The sequence below is a fragment of the Mirounga angustirostris genome, unplaced genomic scaffold (assembly GCF_029215605.1).
Source record: "Mirounga angustirostris isolate CCGP_5_RB_7025 unplaced genomic scaffold, mMirAng1.0.hap1 SCAF_7, whole genome shotgun sequence".
Lineage (NCBI taxonomy): Eukaryota > Metazoa > Chordata > Mammalia > Carnivora > Phocidae > Mirounga > Mirounga angustirostris.
This window is the reverse complement of record NW_026991715.1, coordinates 143,098,239-143,116,599: the sequence shown is the minus strand read 5'-3', so window position 1 is coordinate 143,116,599 and position 18,361 is coordinate 143,098,239. Positions and strand designations below refer to the sequence as shown.

The following is an 18,361-nucleotide window of genomic DNA, read 5'->3' as shown; positions in this document are numbered from 1 at the left end:
TGAAAACACAAAGGCCAGGATAAGGCAAGATTTTTTAAAACATAGCTCTTACCTGGTGATTTAGTATTTGACATGAAATTAATCTGAATTACTTTCTCGGGATTATTTTAACTTTCAAAAACTACACCATCAAAAATGTGGGAAGATTCCTGTTTCAAAGAGAACGAAAGGTAACAAAGAAAGACCCTAAGGATCAAATCTGGTGGCATAATTCCTTTTCTAGGTGGTAAGGAAATTAATTCCATATTTTAGGTGTGATTTAAGAAGTGTTATATATTTTAAGGAAATGTTTTAGTATAGTTCATTAATTTCACCAAAGTCAACCACCATTATATTTATTTAGCGTCTCTGATATGCCCAGCACAATGTTATTCGTGTACAAGATATGAAGAGTTTATAATCTAGCAAAAGAGATAAAACCATAATTAATCAACAATAAAGTACTAAATTGTAAGGACCTATCAAGGTACGTAAGAATCCAGGTGGCCCCTACAAAGCTCATGAGCCAATGTATATAAAATATACCTTTAATATGCAATAAGATTTAAAACTTAAGAAAATACTTTTCATAAAACTCAGTTTTGAAATTAGTTTAAATCAATTTTAAAAAGGTAGGAGCACTAGCACACAAAAAAGTAAAGGGAAAAATTAAAAAGCTAAATAAAGTCTGGACTATTTTCCTTTCATAACCTAAGAAAATAAGGGGAAATATGTTCCTGAGGGAAGTGTCCTGAAAGTGAGCTACAGCAGGCCAGGAAAAAAATGCTTCCTCTCTGCTTTTTCACTTTTTTCCTTCCCCCTTCCCAAAGCAAAGGGTGAACATTTGAATCTACTGCAATGGAAAATTCTGGAACAGTGTCTCCCTGTTCCCTGCGAACCACCCTGCAGCACTTCCTGAGCAAGTGGGGCCCCCCACCTTCTACCTCCTGGTCTCCCTCATCCTCCCAGAACCTCCCTATGGGCTTCAGTCTCCCTCCTTCCTTACGGGAAAGCCTAAAGGAAAATCATCTCCCAACCAAATCTCACACCGTCTCCTTCGCATCATCACCAGTCTCCTTGCCATTCAGAACGTCATTTTCAAATGAGGGCCGAACCATCAACCCTGAGGCTAAGGCAGACTGAGGGAGCCCAGCGTGGTGAGTTGAGTGGGTTTCCCTGCCAAGCAATGGAAGGAAGAAAACAGGAAGTGCCCATTGCTTATCACATAATAATAACAAAATGGGGAAAAACAAGAGTTGAAGGTGTTAATTCATTGAGGGATCTAGAGCAATAGGAGAAAATCTATTGCTTTTCTAATCCAGGAAATACACAAAGCTGAAAACAGCAGTCTCCTAAGAGAAAATGTTAAGGTAATTACCACAAAAAGAACGATGGCTGAAGGCAATTTTTCTCCAAACTGTTATCCCCATTTGGGAATTACATTTCTCTCACTCTCTCTCTTTTTAAAGAAAATTAATGAAATGGAAAACATCTTTAAATCACAGCAATTTGTTCTGTGGAAAGTTTTCCAAATGGCAAGCATTCGCCTTGGAGTTCATTTTCCCTAATTAGTTCTATCCAACTCTTGCACAGATTAAAGCTTGTGAACCTCAGTTCAAAACTCTTATTTAAATATTAAAATGTTATTCTAATATATAGGGGAAAGTGAGATCTATATTTATTCTACTCTATAGGGGAAGAGAGGTCCTTGCCAATACCGTGCCAACACTGAAGAAAATGCTTCAACCACCTCCTGCCCTTCCCTACGAACACCAGCTGGTGCGAGGATTCCACTGGCCATCCACTCCTGCCAGTGGGGGTACAAGCTGGTCTCCAAACATACCTTCAGAATCTGTCCGAAACACACTCCCCTCCTTCTGTGCAGGCCAAGGTCCCATGCATGTGGCAAGAATCTGTTCCCATGTCCCTTCCTCTGTGAAGTTCTTCCAGAGTCTCAGGAGTCCCTTCTCTGAAATTCTATTGCTCATTCCTTAAATCTAATCATTTTCTTTTTTTTTTTTAAGATTTTATTTATTTATTTGAGAGAGAGAATGAGAGACAGAGAGCATGAGAGGGAGGAGGGTCAGAGGGAGAAGCAGACCCCCCGCCGAGCAGGGAGCCGGATGCGGGACTCGATCCCGGGACTCCAGGATCATGACCTGAGCCGAAGGCAGTTGCTTAACCAACTGAGCCACCCAGGCGCCCAAATCTAATCATTTTCAACCTGAATAATTACATTTTAGAAATACAATTTGTACTAGGATTTTTTTTCAAACAAGAGCTTTGAATAACATGATTAGCACAGCATCTGACACATAATAGGTATTTATTAAATATATGTATCAAGGGATCATTTTTTAAATCACTTATTCCGTAATAAACCAAAATGATATTTTTTGTTGAGTAATTTTTTCAATCTATTAAAAATTTTTATCCTATTTTTTAATCCTCTTGAAGTTTCCTTTTTCACGCCATTTTTGTTCTCATTTTTGTTGTTGGTTTTCTTTTTTAATTTGTTGACACAGGTGGTGATCGTGGTGTCTGGGTTGTGCGGTACAAGGAACCATTGATGAGTGTGAAAGGCGAATTCCAGTCCCTCCTATACATGTCACTTTGTCTGGTCTGTGCCATTAGTTGAATAGAGGACGTACACTTGCTTATTCTGCATTTCCGTTTTCCTCTATTAGCCTAGACTGAAGCATGAAGGATACACCATGATCAACTTTCACATTTTTTTCTTGCATTGGAATATACAAGCTGGTGCTCTTCTTCATTATCATTTTACTGAGTGATTATCAAGTGGGATAGAATTGCAGACTGGAATTTTGTGAACTGAATTATTCATATGAATGAATTTCAGTATACAGAGCATCAGCTTACCACTGCTCTGAGCGATCAGCTAAGTTTGACAAATATTTCCTTACAGGGGACTGTTGTTGCAATATTATTTGTAGTGTGGAATGTCAAAATGGTAAAGCTCTACTATTAATAATGGATCTACAGACTCATGAAAGGAGCACTGTGCCTGCAATCAACAAGCTTAGGTTTATCTGGCTTTTTTCTTTTCTTTCTAAAAAGAAATCCTCAGAATTCCCGTTACAAGACATAGAGCACTTCAATCTTATGCCCTATAAAATCTTACATTCGGAGGTTAATAAAATGAGATTAATCCAGAGATACTATATGTTGAGTTCTTTTCTTTTTTTCCTTTCAAACACAATACGTTAAATGATGCACAGTCTGCACTATGGAAGAGAGAATCCGAAAACAACTTACTACTAATGGAGGTTAGCTGCCATCCAGTGGCTGGAAATAGAACTCACTTGCCAGAAGAGCAAAGGAAATGCAGAGGACCCATGTCTCAAGACTACAAGGCTACCAGTAATTTACATTTACTGTCTTATATTTACAAAAAAAAAAAAAAAAAAAGAATGATGGGGAAATTGTCGAATGCTTTAATGGGAGAGAAGCCAAAGTCTCCTCTTCTGTAACTCTAATCCATAAGAAACTTACCTTTACTTGTTTCCCTTTCAAAAATCCCTAATTTAAAAACTTTGTCTACCTATATCATATGAATGAAACTAAATAATGAAATAATTATAAAAGATAAAATAGACCTGACTGCACGAAAGATGGCACATCAGAGAGGCAAAAAATTTGTATATCAATCTCTAAAGAAGAAAAACATGAAATATATCCATATAGTGATCCCAATATTGATAGTTACATAGCAAATTCACTTTGAATGATTTTGATCATTTTCTGTTATGTAAAATGTATTATCATTCTCTCACTTAAACTCCTTAACCTATTCTAATATGAACAATTCTAATATGAACATTTTTAAAATAGTTTTTGATTATTTTATTATAAAAATAGTGCACATTTATTGTGGAAAACAGAAAGTTAAATATGAGAAAGTAAAAATAAATGTCAACAAAATCTGAGCACTATTAACATATATTCTGCCAGTCTGTCTTCTATGAGAAATGTCCTGCCTCTCCCACCTCCCATTCTCTTAAAAAAATAAATTTAAAAAAAAAATGTATATATACATATTCTACAAATTTTTTTAAATATGTATATATACATATATATTCACACAAACATATATGTACCTCTTTTTAGTTTATAAGGTGTCATAAAAACTTTTTCATATTACTCAATATTCTTCAAAATATGATTTAATGGTTACACATTTATTGATTAGATAGACCTGACTTTATTTAGCCAATATATTTTTTCTTAACTTTTAGATTGGTTCTGATTTTTCACTATTATAAGTACTACAAAGAGGGGCACCTGGGTGGCTCAGTCGGTTAAGCGGCTGCCTTCGGCCCAGGTCATGATCCCAGAGTCCTGGGATCGAGTCCCGCATCGGGCTCCCTGCTCGGCGGGAAGTCTGCTTCTCCCTCTGCCTGCCGTTCTGGCTACTTGTGCTCTCTATCTCTCTGTCAAATAAATAAATAAAATCTTAAAAAAAAAAAAGTACTACAAAGAATATCCCTGTATACAAATCCTCGTATAAATCTCTGCTTATTTATTTCAATAAATTATTAGAAAAAGTATTCCCTAAATATTATACCCTTTGGTTCCCATGAGAAATGTATTTATTTTATCTTTGCCTACATGATAGATGGGAAATGATAAGTCACTGTAATCCCATTGCTAGTATAACTTGCAAATATTTAGCAATAATGAGGCTGAACATTTTAAAAATATTTATTGGGCATTTGGTGGGGGCAGGGGATGTGCGTATGTGACTTTCCAGTTCTTATCCTTCCTATTTTTCTCCTAGTAATTTTCTTTCTGTTGATTTGTAATTGCTCTTTCTAAGACTAGATAAAGATACAGCACACATACAGAAAATAAATAGCTGCTTCATTACTGTCATAGAAAGTAGAATTAAAGACAAAGCCTTAAAGATTTGGACCAAAACAGACACTTCATTTTTATAAAAGATACAATCCACTATGAGTATATAGTAGCTATGTGCTAAAAAAAAAAAAAGTGTTAACATAAAATAAGCAAAGCCTGTTAGAAATACAGGCAATATTAACAGAAAAACAATAATAAAAGGATGTTCTAAACAATGTGTTAATAGAAATATATTAAACCTTATAGTCCCCCAAATAATACTATTGGTCTGTAGTGACAAATGGTTATGGTTAACAAAACTAGTAAGACCAAAGAAACCTTAATACATTGTAAAGAACAAAAATCACACAAGTCACAATCTCTTACAGTAATGTTACATATTGGAAATTAATCATGAAGGAATTCTATGTCCCCTGCCTGCTTTAAGAAAAATCTTGGAGCATCCGGCTGGCTCAGTCAGCAGAGCATGCAATGCTTGATCTTGGGGTTGTAAGTTTGAGCCCCACGTTGGGTGTAGACATTACTTAAAAATTTAAAAAATCTTAAAAAAAAAAAAAACAGTTTAGAAAAATTTCTTTTAAATTACTACTGGATCCTTGCAGAACTCCAAACTGCAAATACAAGCCACTTGGAATATAATAAATCCCACTAAAGACTCAAGAGGACTGATAAACAGAGAGGAAACGAGAGGGACATATGTGGATTCACTCCCCGGGTCCTGAGAAAGGCAGGCAGAGAGGGTCGGGAGAGGGGTGCCCCTGGTCAGGCTGATCTGGCCAAACCACCCCTGAGGGGCTCTGACCCTTGATGCTTTGAGTGCAAATCTTTCAGGACCAGCCCAGTACCCAAGACAAGTCCTGGAGCACCCCAAGTGCTTGAGAGAAGGGATAGGGCACAAAGGTTGGTCCAGGGCAGAGAAAACATGTGGGAACTGGAGGTAGGTGGCATTACCACCTAAGATCTCCTTATTCATTCCTTACCTGGTTCCCAGGGCCTCTGTCTGGAATTCTAGATGTGTTCCATCAAGATTCTTCATTACCCTCTCCAGGAAGGGCATCCCAATCTGGACTCATGCCATTCTACACTTGAATATGGGGCTCAGAGGAAAAAACAAGTGCCCGGGTGAAGAATCACAGTCAGAAAGGTAAAGTGACTTGTCCAAAGCCTGAAAACAGAGTGTCTCCCTGTTCATAACACAGCATTATAAGTCCTGTTTTAAAGTTGCTTCTCTCATTCTTTCTACTAATCCTTGACTCTCAACTCCTTCGCCATCTGACTCACAACTTACCTCCTCCAAGAAGGATGCCCTGATTGACACTATCTCCTGACCCTGAGTACTCTTCTACATAGAAGTCAATCCTTAGAACTTTCATTATTTGTTTATATTATTTTGTTACCTGCTTATGTATTTGTTTTGAATTCAAAGCAGGTGCCAATGTGTACAGATAATTTTATGTAAAAGATAAGCATCTGAATTACTGTGTGTAAACTGAGTTTCAGAAATCAAATTATATTTTCTCATTTGTCATAATTTTGGTTTTACACAGAAAAAAGGTGACTAGAAGAAATAAAGAAAAATAATGTTTTGATTCCCTGGAAAACAGTAAGTGTCTAATAACACATTCAATGTATTTAGATTTTAATATTCTAGAACTTTCTTAAGGTGTTTTTCTTTTTTATTGCAAAGAACAGAAAAACTTTTTTTTTAAGAATTTATTTATTCATTTGACAGAGAGAGACAGCGAGAGAGGGAACACAAGCAGGGGGAGTGGGAGAGGGAGAAGCAGGTCTCCCGCAGAGCAGGCAGCCCGATGCGGGGCTTGATCCCAGGACCCTGGGATCATGACCTGAGCCGAAGGCAGACACTTAACGACTGAGCCACCCAAGCGCCAGAGAAAAACATTTTTTTTAAGATTTTAATTTATTTATTTGAGAAAGAGAGAGAGAGCACGCACGCAGGAAATGGGTAGAAGGAGAGAATCTTCAAGCAGACTCCCCACTGAGCATGGAGCATGGCTTGATCCCATGACCCATGAGATCACGGCCTGAGCCAAAACCAAGAGTCAGACACTCAACCGACTGAGCCACCCAAGTGCCCCAAGAATAGAAAAATGCTTTTAAACACAGGTGTTAAAGAGAAACTGCAAGGGACGCTTGTTGGAAAGGGCAAGGCAGATGTTATTCAAGCTACTGCAGTAGAGAAGAGAGACTTCTGTCTAGAACTGGGCCTAACTCCAAATACAGCATGGGCAGCTGAGGATCTATAGCTAACAGGCAGGGCTCAAAGGATAGAAAATTACTAAAAGGAACTTAATTTGAAATCAAGGGTGGCTACAATGCCTTAGAAGGATTCTTGTAAAACCTGGGCTTGGCAGGCCAAGGACAAGGCAAGTCAATGAGAGGGCTCAGAAGCCTGAAGAACGTTTGGACAAGGAGGGAGTCGCTGTCACAGGTAATGGGAGTTTTAAGAATAAACAAGCAAATGAAAAACTCAGTAGTTGCTCAGCCAGCCTCACAGAGAGAGGCTCCTGGGGGTGCATCTGTCTTCAGTGGGCAGGCTGTGGGAGCAGGGAACGTTCTCCACGCCCAAGTGTTCTGCCATGTTGATGACTCAGCAACTTTCGCCCTCTCTGTTTCTACTGTTTTATCACCACTTGGCTCAACCAGAACTCTTGGTTGGAAACAACTGGAATCAACTCTAGACAACTGGATAGTAATCATAAAACACAATGTACCATTTTTTTAAAAAAGAGCAATTCCTAAAAATGGGAAATAAACTGAAAAAAAAAGTGGCTCTTACTATGTCTCAAGTTAGTGGCTTAACCATAAACAGAATTATTTTTTTTAAAGATTTTTCTATTTATTTGACAGAGACAGCGAGAGAGGGAACACAAGCAGGGGGAGTGGGAGAGGGAGAAGCAAGCTTCCTGCTGAGCAGGGAGCCCAATGCAGGGCTCGATCCCAGTACCCTGGGATCACGACCTGAGCCAAAGGCAGACACTTCATGACTGAGCCACCCAGGCATCCCCAAACAGAAGAATTATTTTAAGAAACTCAAACTGCAGTAAAGTTTTTGTGCATATCTAAGATATATCCTAAAGACTGAAAAAAAAAAAAAAGGGCAAGTTGTTTTCAGTAATCATATTGTTGGTAATAATAATGGGATTATTATTTTTAATATATAATGAATAATATATGTCCTACCATATAGTAGGATAAAGCAAATAAGTAAGGTGGCTAACATCATTGGGAACCAGGATTTTCAGTATCAAATAAAAGGGATACAAACATAAAAATCAAGTAAGTAAAAGCTGGTTAATTTTGAATTGAATATATCATCATGAACTCATGAAGTATTTTTCTCTTTTAAAAAGTCTGGAGCACCTGGCTAGCACCTGATCTCAGGGTTGTGAGTTCGAGCCCCACATTGGATGTAGAGATTACTTAAAAATAAAATCTTTTTTAAAGAAAGTCTATTTTCAGGGGCGCCTGGGTGGCTCAGTTGTTAAGCGTCTGCCTTCGGCTCAGGTCATGATCCCAGGGTGCTGGATCGAGCCCCACGTCGGGCTCCCTGTGCTCAGCGGGAAACCCGCTTCTCCCTCTTCCAATCCCCCTGCTTGTGTTCCCTCTCTCGCAGTCTCTCTCTGTCAAATAAATAAAATCTTTTAAAAAGTCTATTTTCTTTGGTCTATCCACTGAAATGGAAATAAACTATGATCAGCTCAGTAGCAGTGAACACCCCTAACACCAGATTAGAGTCCCTAAATAAATCTCCCATGAAATAGAACCAGAGCTCCTTCAAGAAGTCACTAATTCCTAGAGTAGAGCAGGAAACATACAAGATGGCATGACACATCTTTATACGAGAAGGCAAGGAAGCTGTCAAAGGCAAATGGGGTGATAGCAAAGGACACAGGAGCCAACCTGAGGTGATTCCCATGGACCAAAGAGGAAATGTAAGCAATAAAAACAAAATGACTGCAAAAGATTTAAACAGAAAAATATATAAGATCCATGATTTCATGCTGATACTTAAAAAATGAAAACAAAAAACATTTTGCTCACTTCTGGAGGTTGCAATGGGCACCAACTTACTTTGAAAACTGATAAAGGGAAAAAAAATCATTGTTCCTGCTTTTCCAGAACAAACTGCATTTCACAGCAATCAAACAGTTTATGAGAGTTGTTTTTAGAGAAGAAGTCTAGTTTTATTTTTATTTTTTTTTAAGTAGGCTGCACACCCAGCATGGAGCCCAATGGCCTCATCAGGGGTCGTGAGTTCCAGGCGCCCCTGGAGAGATCTTGTTTAATCCTTATGGTAAATTATTACTGAAAACAATTTAGTACTTTTTTGTGGTTTGTTTTTTGTTTCAGTCTTTAGGATATATCTTAGATATGCATAAAAACTTTATTGCATTTTCAGTTGCTTAAAATAATTCTTCTGTTTATGGTTAAAGCCACTAACTTGAGACATAGTTAGAGCCACTTCTTTTTCAACTTATTTCCCATTTTCAGGAATTGCTCTTTTTAAAAAATTGATACTATTTTTTTAATGTTTAAAAAAAATTGATACTTTTTTTTTTTTTTAATGTTCAAACCCAACCATGGAGGGGCACCTGGGTGGCTCAGTCAGTTGAGTGGCTGATTTTGGCTCAGGTCATGATCTCAGCGTGGTGAGATGGAGCCCCAGGTTGAGCTCTGTGCTGGGGGGAGCGGAGTCTGCATAGAATTCTCTCACTCCCTCACCATCTGCCCCTCCCCCACCACCTCCACTGGTGTGCGCAATCTCCCTCTCTCTCCCCAAAAAAAAGAGGGGGCATGGAATGAGTACTAAAGATATTGAGAAATTATTATTGGATTGGTATAATACTGTAAATATGTTTTTAAGTCTTTATTTACTAAAGCCACATACTCCCCTCCCTGGCAGCCAGGTGCTAGGGTTGGGAGCTAAAGTGAGTCTGGCGTCTTCGAGTGCCTAGGCCACGGAGGCAGCCCTAGGGGCAGAGATGGGTCAACCCCATTAGGCTACAGACGAAAGGCTGGGGTTGGCTGGCCCTGGTTTTAGGGGCCCCGCTGGGAGCAGCCGAGGCTCAGAGGAGCCAGGATCTATACTGTGGAGGCTGCAGGGCCCTGGTGGATGAACTAGACTGGGAAACTGCCCAGGTGGATCCCAAGAAAACCATTCAGATGGGCTCTTTCCAAATCAACCCAGATGGTCACCATTTAGTGGTGGAGGTGCCTTATGCTCACTCAGAGGCCCATCTCACAGGGCTGCTGGAGGAGGTATGTGACCGGATGAAGGAGCATGAGGATCAGACTCACCCATCCACCCACCGCAAGAACTACGTCCGTGTAGTGGACCAAAATGGAGAATCCAATGAACTGGACCTACAGGCCATTCGGATTGATTCAGACATCAGGGGCACTCTCAAACTTGCTTGTGAGAACATTATGGAGGAACAGGAGGATGAACTCATTGAATTCTTTTCCCAAGAGGTTGACAATGTGAAAGACAAACTTTGTCGTAGGCGAACAGATCTATGGGACCATGCCCTGTACATATCACTCGATGAGCTATGAACCACTGGAGCAGCCCAGACTGACAGGTTTGATGGGTCACCTCCAGGAGGGGAAGGGGGGACAATGCCTTGTCACTACGTTTTTAATGAAATGAACTGAGAAATTATGAATCCAAAAGTACAAAAAATAAATAAAATGAATAAAGCTACATACTGATGTATTTGTAGATGAAACAATGTGATGTTTGGTATTTGCCTTAAAATCCTCCAGCCATGGGACACCTGGGTGGCTCAGTCAGTTGGGCATCCGACTCTCAATTTTGGCTCAGGTCATGATCTCAGGGTTATGGGATCAAGCCCCATGTCAGTCTCCGCACTCAGCTCAGAGTCTGCTTGAGATTCTCTCTCTCCCTCTTCCTCTGCCCCTCCCCCTGCTCATACTCTCTAAATAAATAAATAAGCAAATAAATAAATAAATAATTTTTTTAAAAAAATCCTCCAGCCACAACAACAATGGAGATGAATAATACAACAATTCTCCAAAACCGTCAGAGAATGTGGTTAAGTGTTCAGGTGGGGGATCGGTAACAGAGCTTTCATTAGACGATTCTACTTTCGTGTATTCTTCAACTTTTCCATAATAAAAAGCTAAGAATTTTTTGGTGGTTTACAGTGTTTGACACTACACACAGCCCAAGTGGGATAAAGCCTGAGAAGAGTGACAGCATGGTGTGAATATTGTGAAGTGAGCAAACACCACATCGTCTTGTTGCTCGGAGGCGCCAGGCTTTCTTCTCACTCCTAACCCCAAACCTCCTCCCTTTATGCCTCTTCACACCAACCGCTCCAGTGATACCACAAAGCCCAAAACACACTGAGGGGTTCCAATCTTGCTATTTCGTGAAAAATGCCCTGCACCTCATCCACTTGGTAAGTTCCTATTCTTTGCTTCCAGCTTGCTTAGCACTCACCCTCCTCCATAGTAAAGCTTTCCCGAATGTCACTCCCAGCTCTCCATCACTAAGCCCTCCCATCCTCAAACAGAGCACAACGCCGTGTAATCATGTGGTCATGACTCATCTCCTCTACTAGAATGAGCCCTTCAAGTATTTACTGTTGGGGGATATTAGAATATTTAACAACCTATACACTAACAAAAATTAATATACGAATCAACTAAAAATCGGTTCTTACAGCCCCGTTTATCCTCTAAATAAGCTAAACTATATGTATTATAAAACAACTAACAAAATCTTATGTTCTAGCACATGTCAGCTTAAAATACATGCCTGGTCTAAGGTATTGTCTGATACAGAGAACTGCATCAATCTCTTCCAACAAATCTCCCCCATTAATTGCACAGCCGTTGGGTGGCATCGTCAGAGAATTTCTCTTTAATATCAGTTACATTTGTCATGGGGCTGGATGTTCACCCAGTTTCTACTAAATTAACAGCAAATACATTCAGAATTTCCCTGATCCTCATAATATTGAGATTTTTACATATTCAAAATCTCCAGTAACAACATTATCATTCAGTCCCTGAAAATGTCCATGCCCTAATCCCATAAACCCATGGATATATTAATGTACACAGAAAAGGGAACTTTGCAAATGTGAATAAATTAAGGATTTGGGGAGGGGAGAGATCATCTTGATTTATTCAGGTGGGCCCAACATAATCAGCTTTAGAAGCAGGTTGGGGGGGCACCTGGGTGGCTCAGTCGGTTAAGCAACTGCCTTCGGCTCAGGTCATGATCCTGGAGTCCCAGGATCGAGTCCCGCATCCGGCTCCCTGCTTAGCGGAGGGTCTGCTTCTCCCTCTGACCCTCCCCCCTCTCATGTGCTCTCTCTCATTCTCGCTCTCTCAAATAAATAAATAAATCTTTAAAAAAAAAAAAAAGAATCAGGTTGGGGGCCTGGGTGGCTCCATTGGTTAAGCATCCAATTCCTGATTTTCGGCTCAGGTAGTGATCTCAGGGTCATGGGATCAAGCCCCACATCAGGCTCTGTACTCAGAGCGGAGTCTGCTGAAGATTATCTCCCTCTCTCCCCCCTTCTGCCCCCTCCCCCCATTCATGAGCCCACAAGTTCGTGTGTGCGCTCTCTCCCTCTCAAGTAAATAAATAAAATCTTGGGGTGCCTGGGTGGCTTAGTAAGTTGAGCATCTGACTACTCATTTCCGCTCAGGTCATGGTCTCAGGGTAATGGGATCAAGCCTCGCCTCTGGCTGCATGCTTGGCATGGAGTCTGCTTGGGAGTCTCTCTCCCTCTCCCTCTGCCCCCTCCCAAATAAATAAGTAAATCTTTAAAAAAATAATAAAATAATAAAATATTTTAAAAACAAACAAAAACAAAGAAGCTGGAGACAGGAGGGTCAGTGAGAAAGAAGCAAATGTGGAGGAAGGAATGTTAATGTGCTGCAGAGATGCCATGAGCCAAGAATGCCAGTGACCCTTGGAAGCTGGAGAAGGAAGGGAAATGGACTGACCCCTAGAGGCTCCAGAAGGAACGCCTGCCAAAACCCTGATCGGAGCCTAGTGAACGTGACTTTGGACTTACAAGACGGTATGAAAATAAATTTGGGTTGTTTTCGGTCACCAAGTTTGTGCGTTTATTACAGCAGCAATAGGAAACTAATAAACAAACAAGTCTTCAGGGGTGTTTGCTGGCATGTCACATTTAAAATCAAACCCAATCATTCAGGTTCCATGAGCGATGGTTCACTCATGCGGTTAAGGCCGGTTCTGAGGCTTTGGTATAAAGTATCTTCTCTGTGCTTCAGCTTCCTCCTTTGTAGAATGAGCAGGGGAGGGGAATACTAATTACAGTACCCAAACAAATCTTCTTTGAGAACATGGTTGGCCCAGAACAATGCTGTATGTATTACCCCAGCTTTCTCATAGCCAAAGTCCTAAGGAGAACACAGTTTCTGCACAGGCTCACCAGCCCAGAGGGCACCAGGCATTTGCCCACTGGGGTACCAGGGCCACCATCACTGTTTCCCCACTGCTTCTGAGCCCACCTGGCCGGGAGAAGACACATGGATGGCCCAAGAAGCCATGGTAAGCTCGTTTAGGCAGGTAGGAGGCTTGTCAGGACTAGGGCATCCTTATGGCAGGCGGTAATGGGACTTCCCAGGAGCTGGTGAGTATCAGATCAAGCCTGTGGAGTCCACAGGAGGGAGCAAATAGCAGGCATCCAAGAGACAGAACTGTAGGGACACTGACGGTCTTAGACACACACACACAAAAAGAACAGATGGCAGCCCATAGCTCTGTGCCAGGCATTAGTCCTTCAATGCTGGAAAACTGAAAAAGTTCGAGGATTCCTAGTGAGGGGACATAGTGGCCAGGGCAACAGTGGGGCCCTTGGGGATTCTGAGGCAGGGTTTACTTACATATGAAATGAAGGTACTCAACCTTCCAATAATGAGTATGGCCATACCAGCACGTGCTTGTTCATTTCAGCCTTGCATAAAATTCTGGTTTGCATACCGTAATGGATATTGAAGACTGGCTCATTCAACACCCATGCCAATCTACTTCTAGTATTTGTTTGTTGGATTTTTGTTTGGCTTTTTATATTTCCTTTTTATTGAAATATATTTGACCTATAATATTGACTAAATTGAAGGTATACGACATGTTAATTTGAAATATCTATATATGGTAATGATTGCCATTATAACAAAATAGCACCTCTATCACATTAGATAAGGATCATTTCTTTTTAGTGTTTGGAATACTTTCAGTCTCTTAGCTAGTTTAATGATTATAATACAATATTGTTCCCTATATTCACTGTACTGTGCATTCGATCTCTAGGGCTTAGTTACTACCTGCTGCAAGTTTGTGCCCTTAAACAATGTCTGTCCCATCCCTCAACCTCCAGTCCCTAGTAACCATTTTACTCTTTGTTTCTAGGAGTTTGAATATTTTTTCTAGATCCTACATATGAGTGATATCACACATATTTGTTGTTCTCTGTCTGACTCCTCATTTAGTAAAATGTCCTCAAGGTCCACCCATGTTCTTGCAAATAGCAGGATTTGTTTCTTTCTCAAGCTGAATAATATTCCATTATATATATACCACATCTTCTTGCTTTTTGCTTTGTAGTAACCTGAAAGCTAAAAACTACATATCGCAGACCCCTCTGCAGCTGTCTTGCAGCTAGAGTTCACATGTAATTGGAAGTTCCATTCAGACAAACCCGTGGGAGATCTTAAATCAAACTAAGCTTTGAGGCAAGGTGGGACATCCATTTTGCTAGTGCAGATTAAGGCAAAGGTGACAGATCCTGGAGCCAGAACCTAGGCAGTGGTTCACTAATCAGGGAGAAGTCACATTTCCCACAGTGGCCCAGTTCTGTAGTATGGTTTTAGAAGATCAGCCCAGGCTTATTTCATTCAAAACTTCTAATGATTCAGTCTCACAGCTGTACCCCTAATAGAGTCCTTCACACTTTAAATAACTAAAATGGATACTAATATCTATAATTGAGAACAACAGCCAAGTAAATGGTACCAGAAGTAAACTCAGAGAACAGCACCCCACAGGAAAATGGAATCTGAGTTTGGCTTGTATCCAACTGCCTTCAGACACTGGGACACGGACAATCATGGCCACGTGGTCAAATCAGTTGCTTAAGCCGTCATTTTTGGTTGTCTGGAATGAAGTTGACATTGAAGCCCCATGGATTTAGAAGTCCCAAGGTCACCTGCAATTGCCAATTATGGGGAACATGAAGAATACAGACCTGCGGGTGGCAGCCACCAAGCAGTGTAACGGTGCCTGGGGGAAAAGAGAGTCCCAGCCCTTTGGAAATCACTGAATCCAGCTCTGAGCTAGCAAAGCATGCAATGTAGGCCCCCAGTTAAATGGCGGAGCATGGAGTTAGTGATAAATGATGTCTGGTACCATATCTATCTCACAGTGATCCAGCAGATACATAAACTCATTCTGTGACCCAGTAGACAAGTGAACACATCCTGTGGTCAATTCCACAATGCCTAAGTGTATAGTCACAAGAGATACCCTTGGCAAATGGCAGAATCCCCCATTTTTCAAGGTACAGATTCTCCTGGAACTACCTCTCCCTGTGAAAACAGAAAGCAGTGCCACCATCAGAGATATGACAGATGCAGGTGGCAATCCTTACCACAAATCCTTTAAAATTGCCTGTTCTATTAGGACCTATCTCAAGACTGAAGATCTCAGGGTACCAGTCTTGGTGTTGATATTGATATTCTGGTCTGGATGAGTCTTGCATTGTAGAATGCTTAGAAGCATCTGTGGCCTCTTGCCACTAGATGCCAGTAGCACAGCCTCCCCACTTGTAACAATGTCTCCAAACATTCCCAAATGTCCCCTGGGGACCAAAATTGCTCTTGGCAGAGAAGCACTGTAATGACGTGAAATAAGCTTAATCAGGGATTGATTCCAATTACAGCTGCTGTTCCAAATAGGAGTTCTTGAACTAGAAAGAAACACAATTCTTGTCGAGCCTCTTTGGATTTGGAGGCAACATATCACATATTTGGGTATATTGTCCCTGCCACGTAAACATAACGTATAAAATTTCCAACTTTGAGTGGCCCAGAGCAACACACAGCTCTATCTGGTGCAAGCCTCTGTGACCCTTTAACCTAGCTTGGCGTTTCTGGGGAAGATGGGACGCTGCACGGAGTTCAGAAAAAAAAAATTGTAACAGAGGCCCCTTGCCCACTTTGGAAATAACTCTTTTTTAAAACAGCCCCTGGCTGCTACGGGGCCTGATAGAAACTCATAGTATCCATGGTACCCGAAATTCCCATTACGAATCCAGGGTTTTCTGATCCTTTAGGTCACAAATTCAGACTTACATAATGAATGCCCACCAGATCCTGAAGGCACAGGTAAATTCTGTGAGCAGGAAGCTTACATTCCCAGTGAACCTACACCTGTGAACAGTTACTTCTCTCTCAACACACACATGGCACCTCTTGGGAGGCAGGTCACTTCTGCCTCTCCTCCTGTGCATTGTGCAATACTTCTGGTTTGACCCAACTCCTAGAACCTAAAACATGGAATCTTACAAGATCATCTTTTCCAACTTCCTTATAGGATAGATTAGGAAACTCATGCCTGGAAAAATTTGGTCCTTTCCCCCAAATGATAAAGGCAGGTGGTGACTGACTAGGACAAGAACTTGGGGCTCCTTACTCGTGGTCTTTCTGCATATTTGAAGGTAAAGAATTGGTCTAAGATTCTTGAATAAGAAGTGATTCAGCATTCTGCTCCAGCCCCTTCCTTGACACTTGTCATACCCAGAGAAAGAAAACTTATCAGTCTGTTGCATTTCACAACATTGTTAAACTTCTACAAAAATAGAGGAAGCTTTGACTATGTAACCCAAAACCTTCCCAACAGTTCAACTCTGCTTCCTGTCTCTATCCCTAGATGGTTTACCTAGCCTCTCAGAGCTTATAGGAATCCTTCCTCAAGTCCAAGGTAATCATAAGCACACTTTGTCCTAGATTTGCTTGAAACCGGCATAAGGGAATACATTAGAATTGTGAAAATAATTCTTTATGCAAGAAATTAAGGGCAAGCCCATAATCCATGAAGCATAATAAAATTCACATTATAGGAACCTCAGAACAAGAAAAGAGAGAAAAGGGGGCAGAATATTTATTTGAAGAAATAATGACTGAAAAATTCCCTAATCTGGGGAAGGAAACAGATATCCAGATCCAGGAGGTACAGTGATCTCCCCCAAAATTCAACCCAAAGAGGTCCACACCAAGACACATAGTAATTAAAATGGTAAAAAGTAGTGATTAAAAAAAAAAAATTTTGTCGAAGCAGCAAGAGAAAAGAAAACAGTTACATACAAGGGAAACCCCATGAGGCTATCAGCAGATTTTTCAGCAGAAATTTTGCAGGTCAAAAGGGAATGGCCTTGCTGGCTATCATTCAAAGTACAAGGAGAGATAAAGAGTTTCTCAGACACACAAAAGCTAAAGGAGTTCACTAAACCAGTCCTACAAGGAAGGCTAAAGGAGACTCTTTGAGTGAAAAGAAAAAACCATAAGTAAGAGTAAGAAAAGTAGAAAAAAGGCAGGAAAAACAAGTATATGTGGAAAAATTGGTCAAGATATTCACAAAATAAAAGGGTGTAAAATATATGACACCATATACCTAAAATGTGAGGGGAGAGGAGTAAAGAATGGGTTCAAACTTAAGCAACCATCAACTTCAAATAGACTGCTATATGCAGAAGATGTTCCATACAAACCTAATGGTAACCACAAATCAAAACCAGCAATAGATATGCAAAGAATAAAGAGAAAGGAATTCAAGTATACCACTAAAGAAAGCCAACAAACCACAAAAAAGAGCAAGAGAAGGATCAGAGAAAATCTATAGAAACAACCATGAAATAAGTAATAAAATAGCAATAAATACATATCTACCAATAAACACTTTGAATGTAAATGGATTAAATGCTCCAATCAAAAGACACAGGGTGACAGGGTGGAGAAAAAGACAATACCCATCTGTAAGAGACTCATTTCAGACCAAAAGACAACTGCAGATTGAAAGTGAGGGAATGGAGAAATATTTATCATGCAAACAGATGTCAAAAGAAAACCAGGGTAGCAATATTTATATTGGACAAAATAGACTTTAAAACTAAGACTATAACAAGACAAAGAAGAACACTATATAATAATAAAGGGGATAATCCAACAAGAGGATATAACAAATGTAAATATTAATACACCCAACATGGAAGCACCCAAATACATATAACAGTTAATAACAAACGTAAAGGAAATAATCAATAGTAATACAGTAATAGTTGGAGACTTTAACACCCCACTTACATAGATGAAGAGATCATCCAAACAGAAAATCAACAAGGAAACAGTGGCTTTGAATGACACACTGGACCAAATGGATTTAACAGACATATTCAAAACATTCCATCCTAAAATA

General features: G+C 40.2%; 2 protein-coding genes across 4 annotated transcripts in view; one reads left to right on the top strand and one right to left on the bottom strand.

The window, feature by feature from the left end:
• DNAH5 (dynein axonemal heavy chain 5) overlaps positions 1–18,361 on the bottom strand; it is a 273,454-nt gene that overhangs the window by 231,661 nt on the left and 23,432 nt on the right. The window lies entirely within an intron of this gene.
• LOC123835995 (protein canopy homolog 2-like) lies at positions 136–10,437 on the top strand. Its single transcript, XM_045865144.1, has 2 exons — positions 136–170; positions 9,882–10,437. The coding sequence occupies exons 1-2, from the start codon at positions 136–138 to the stop codon at positions 10,435–10,437; spliced, it is 591 nt and encodes a 196-aa protein (XP_045721100.1).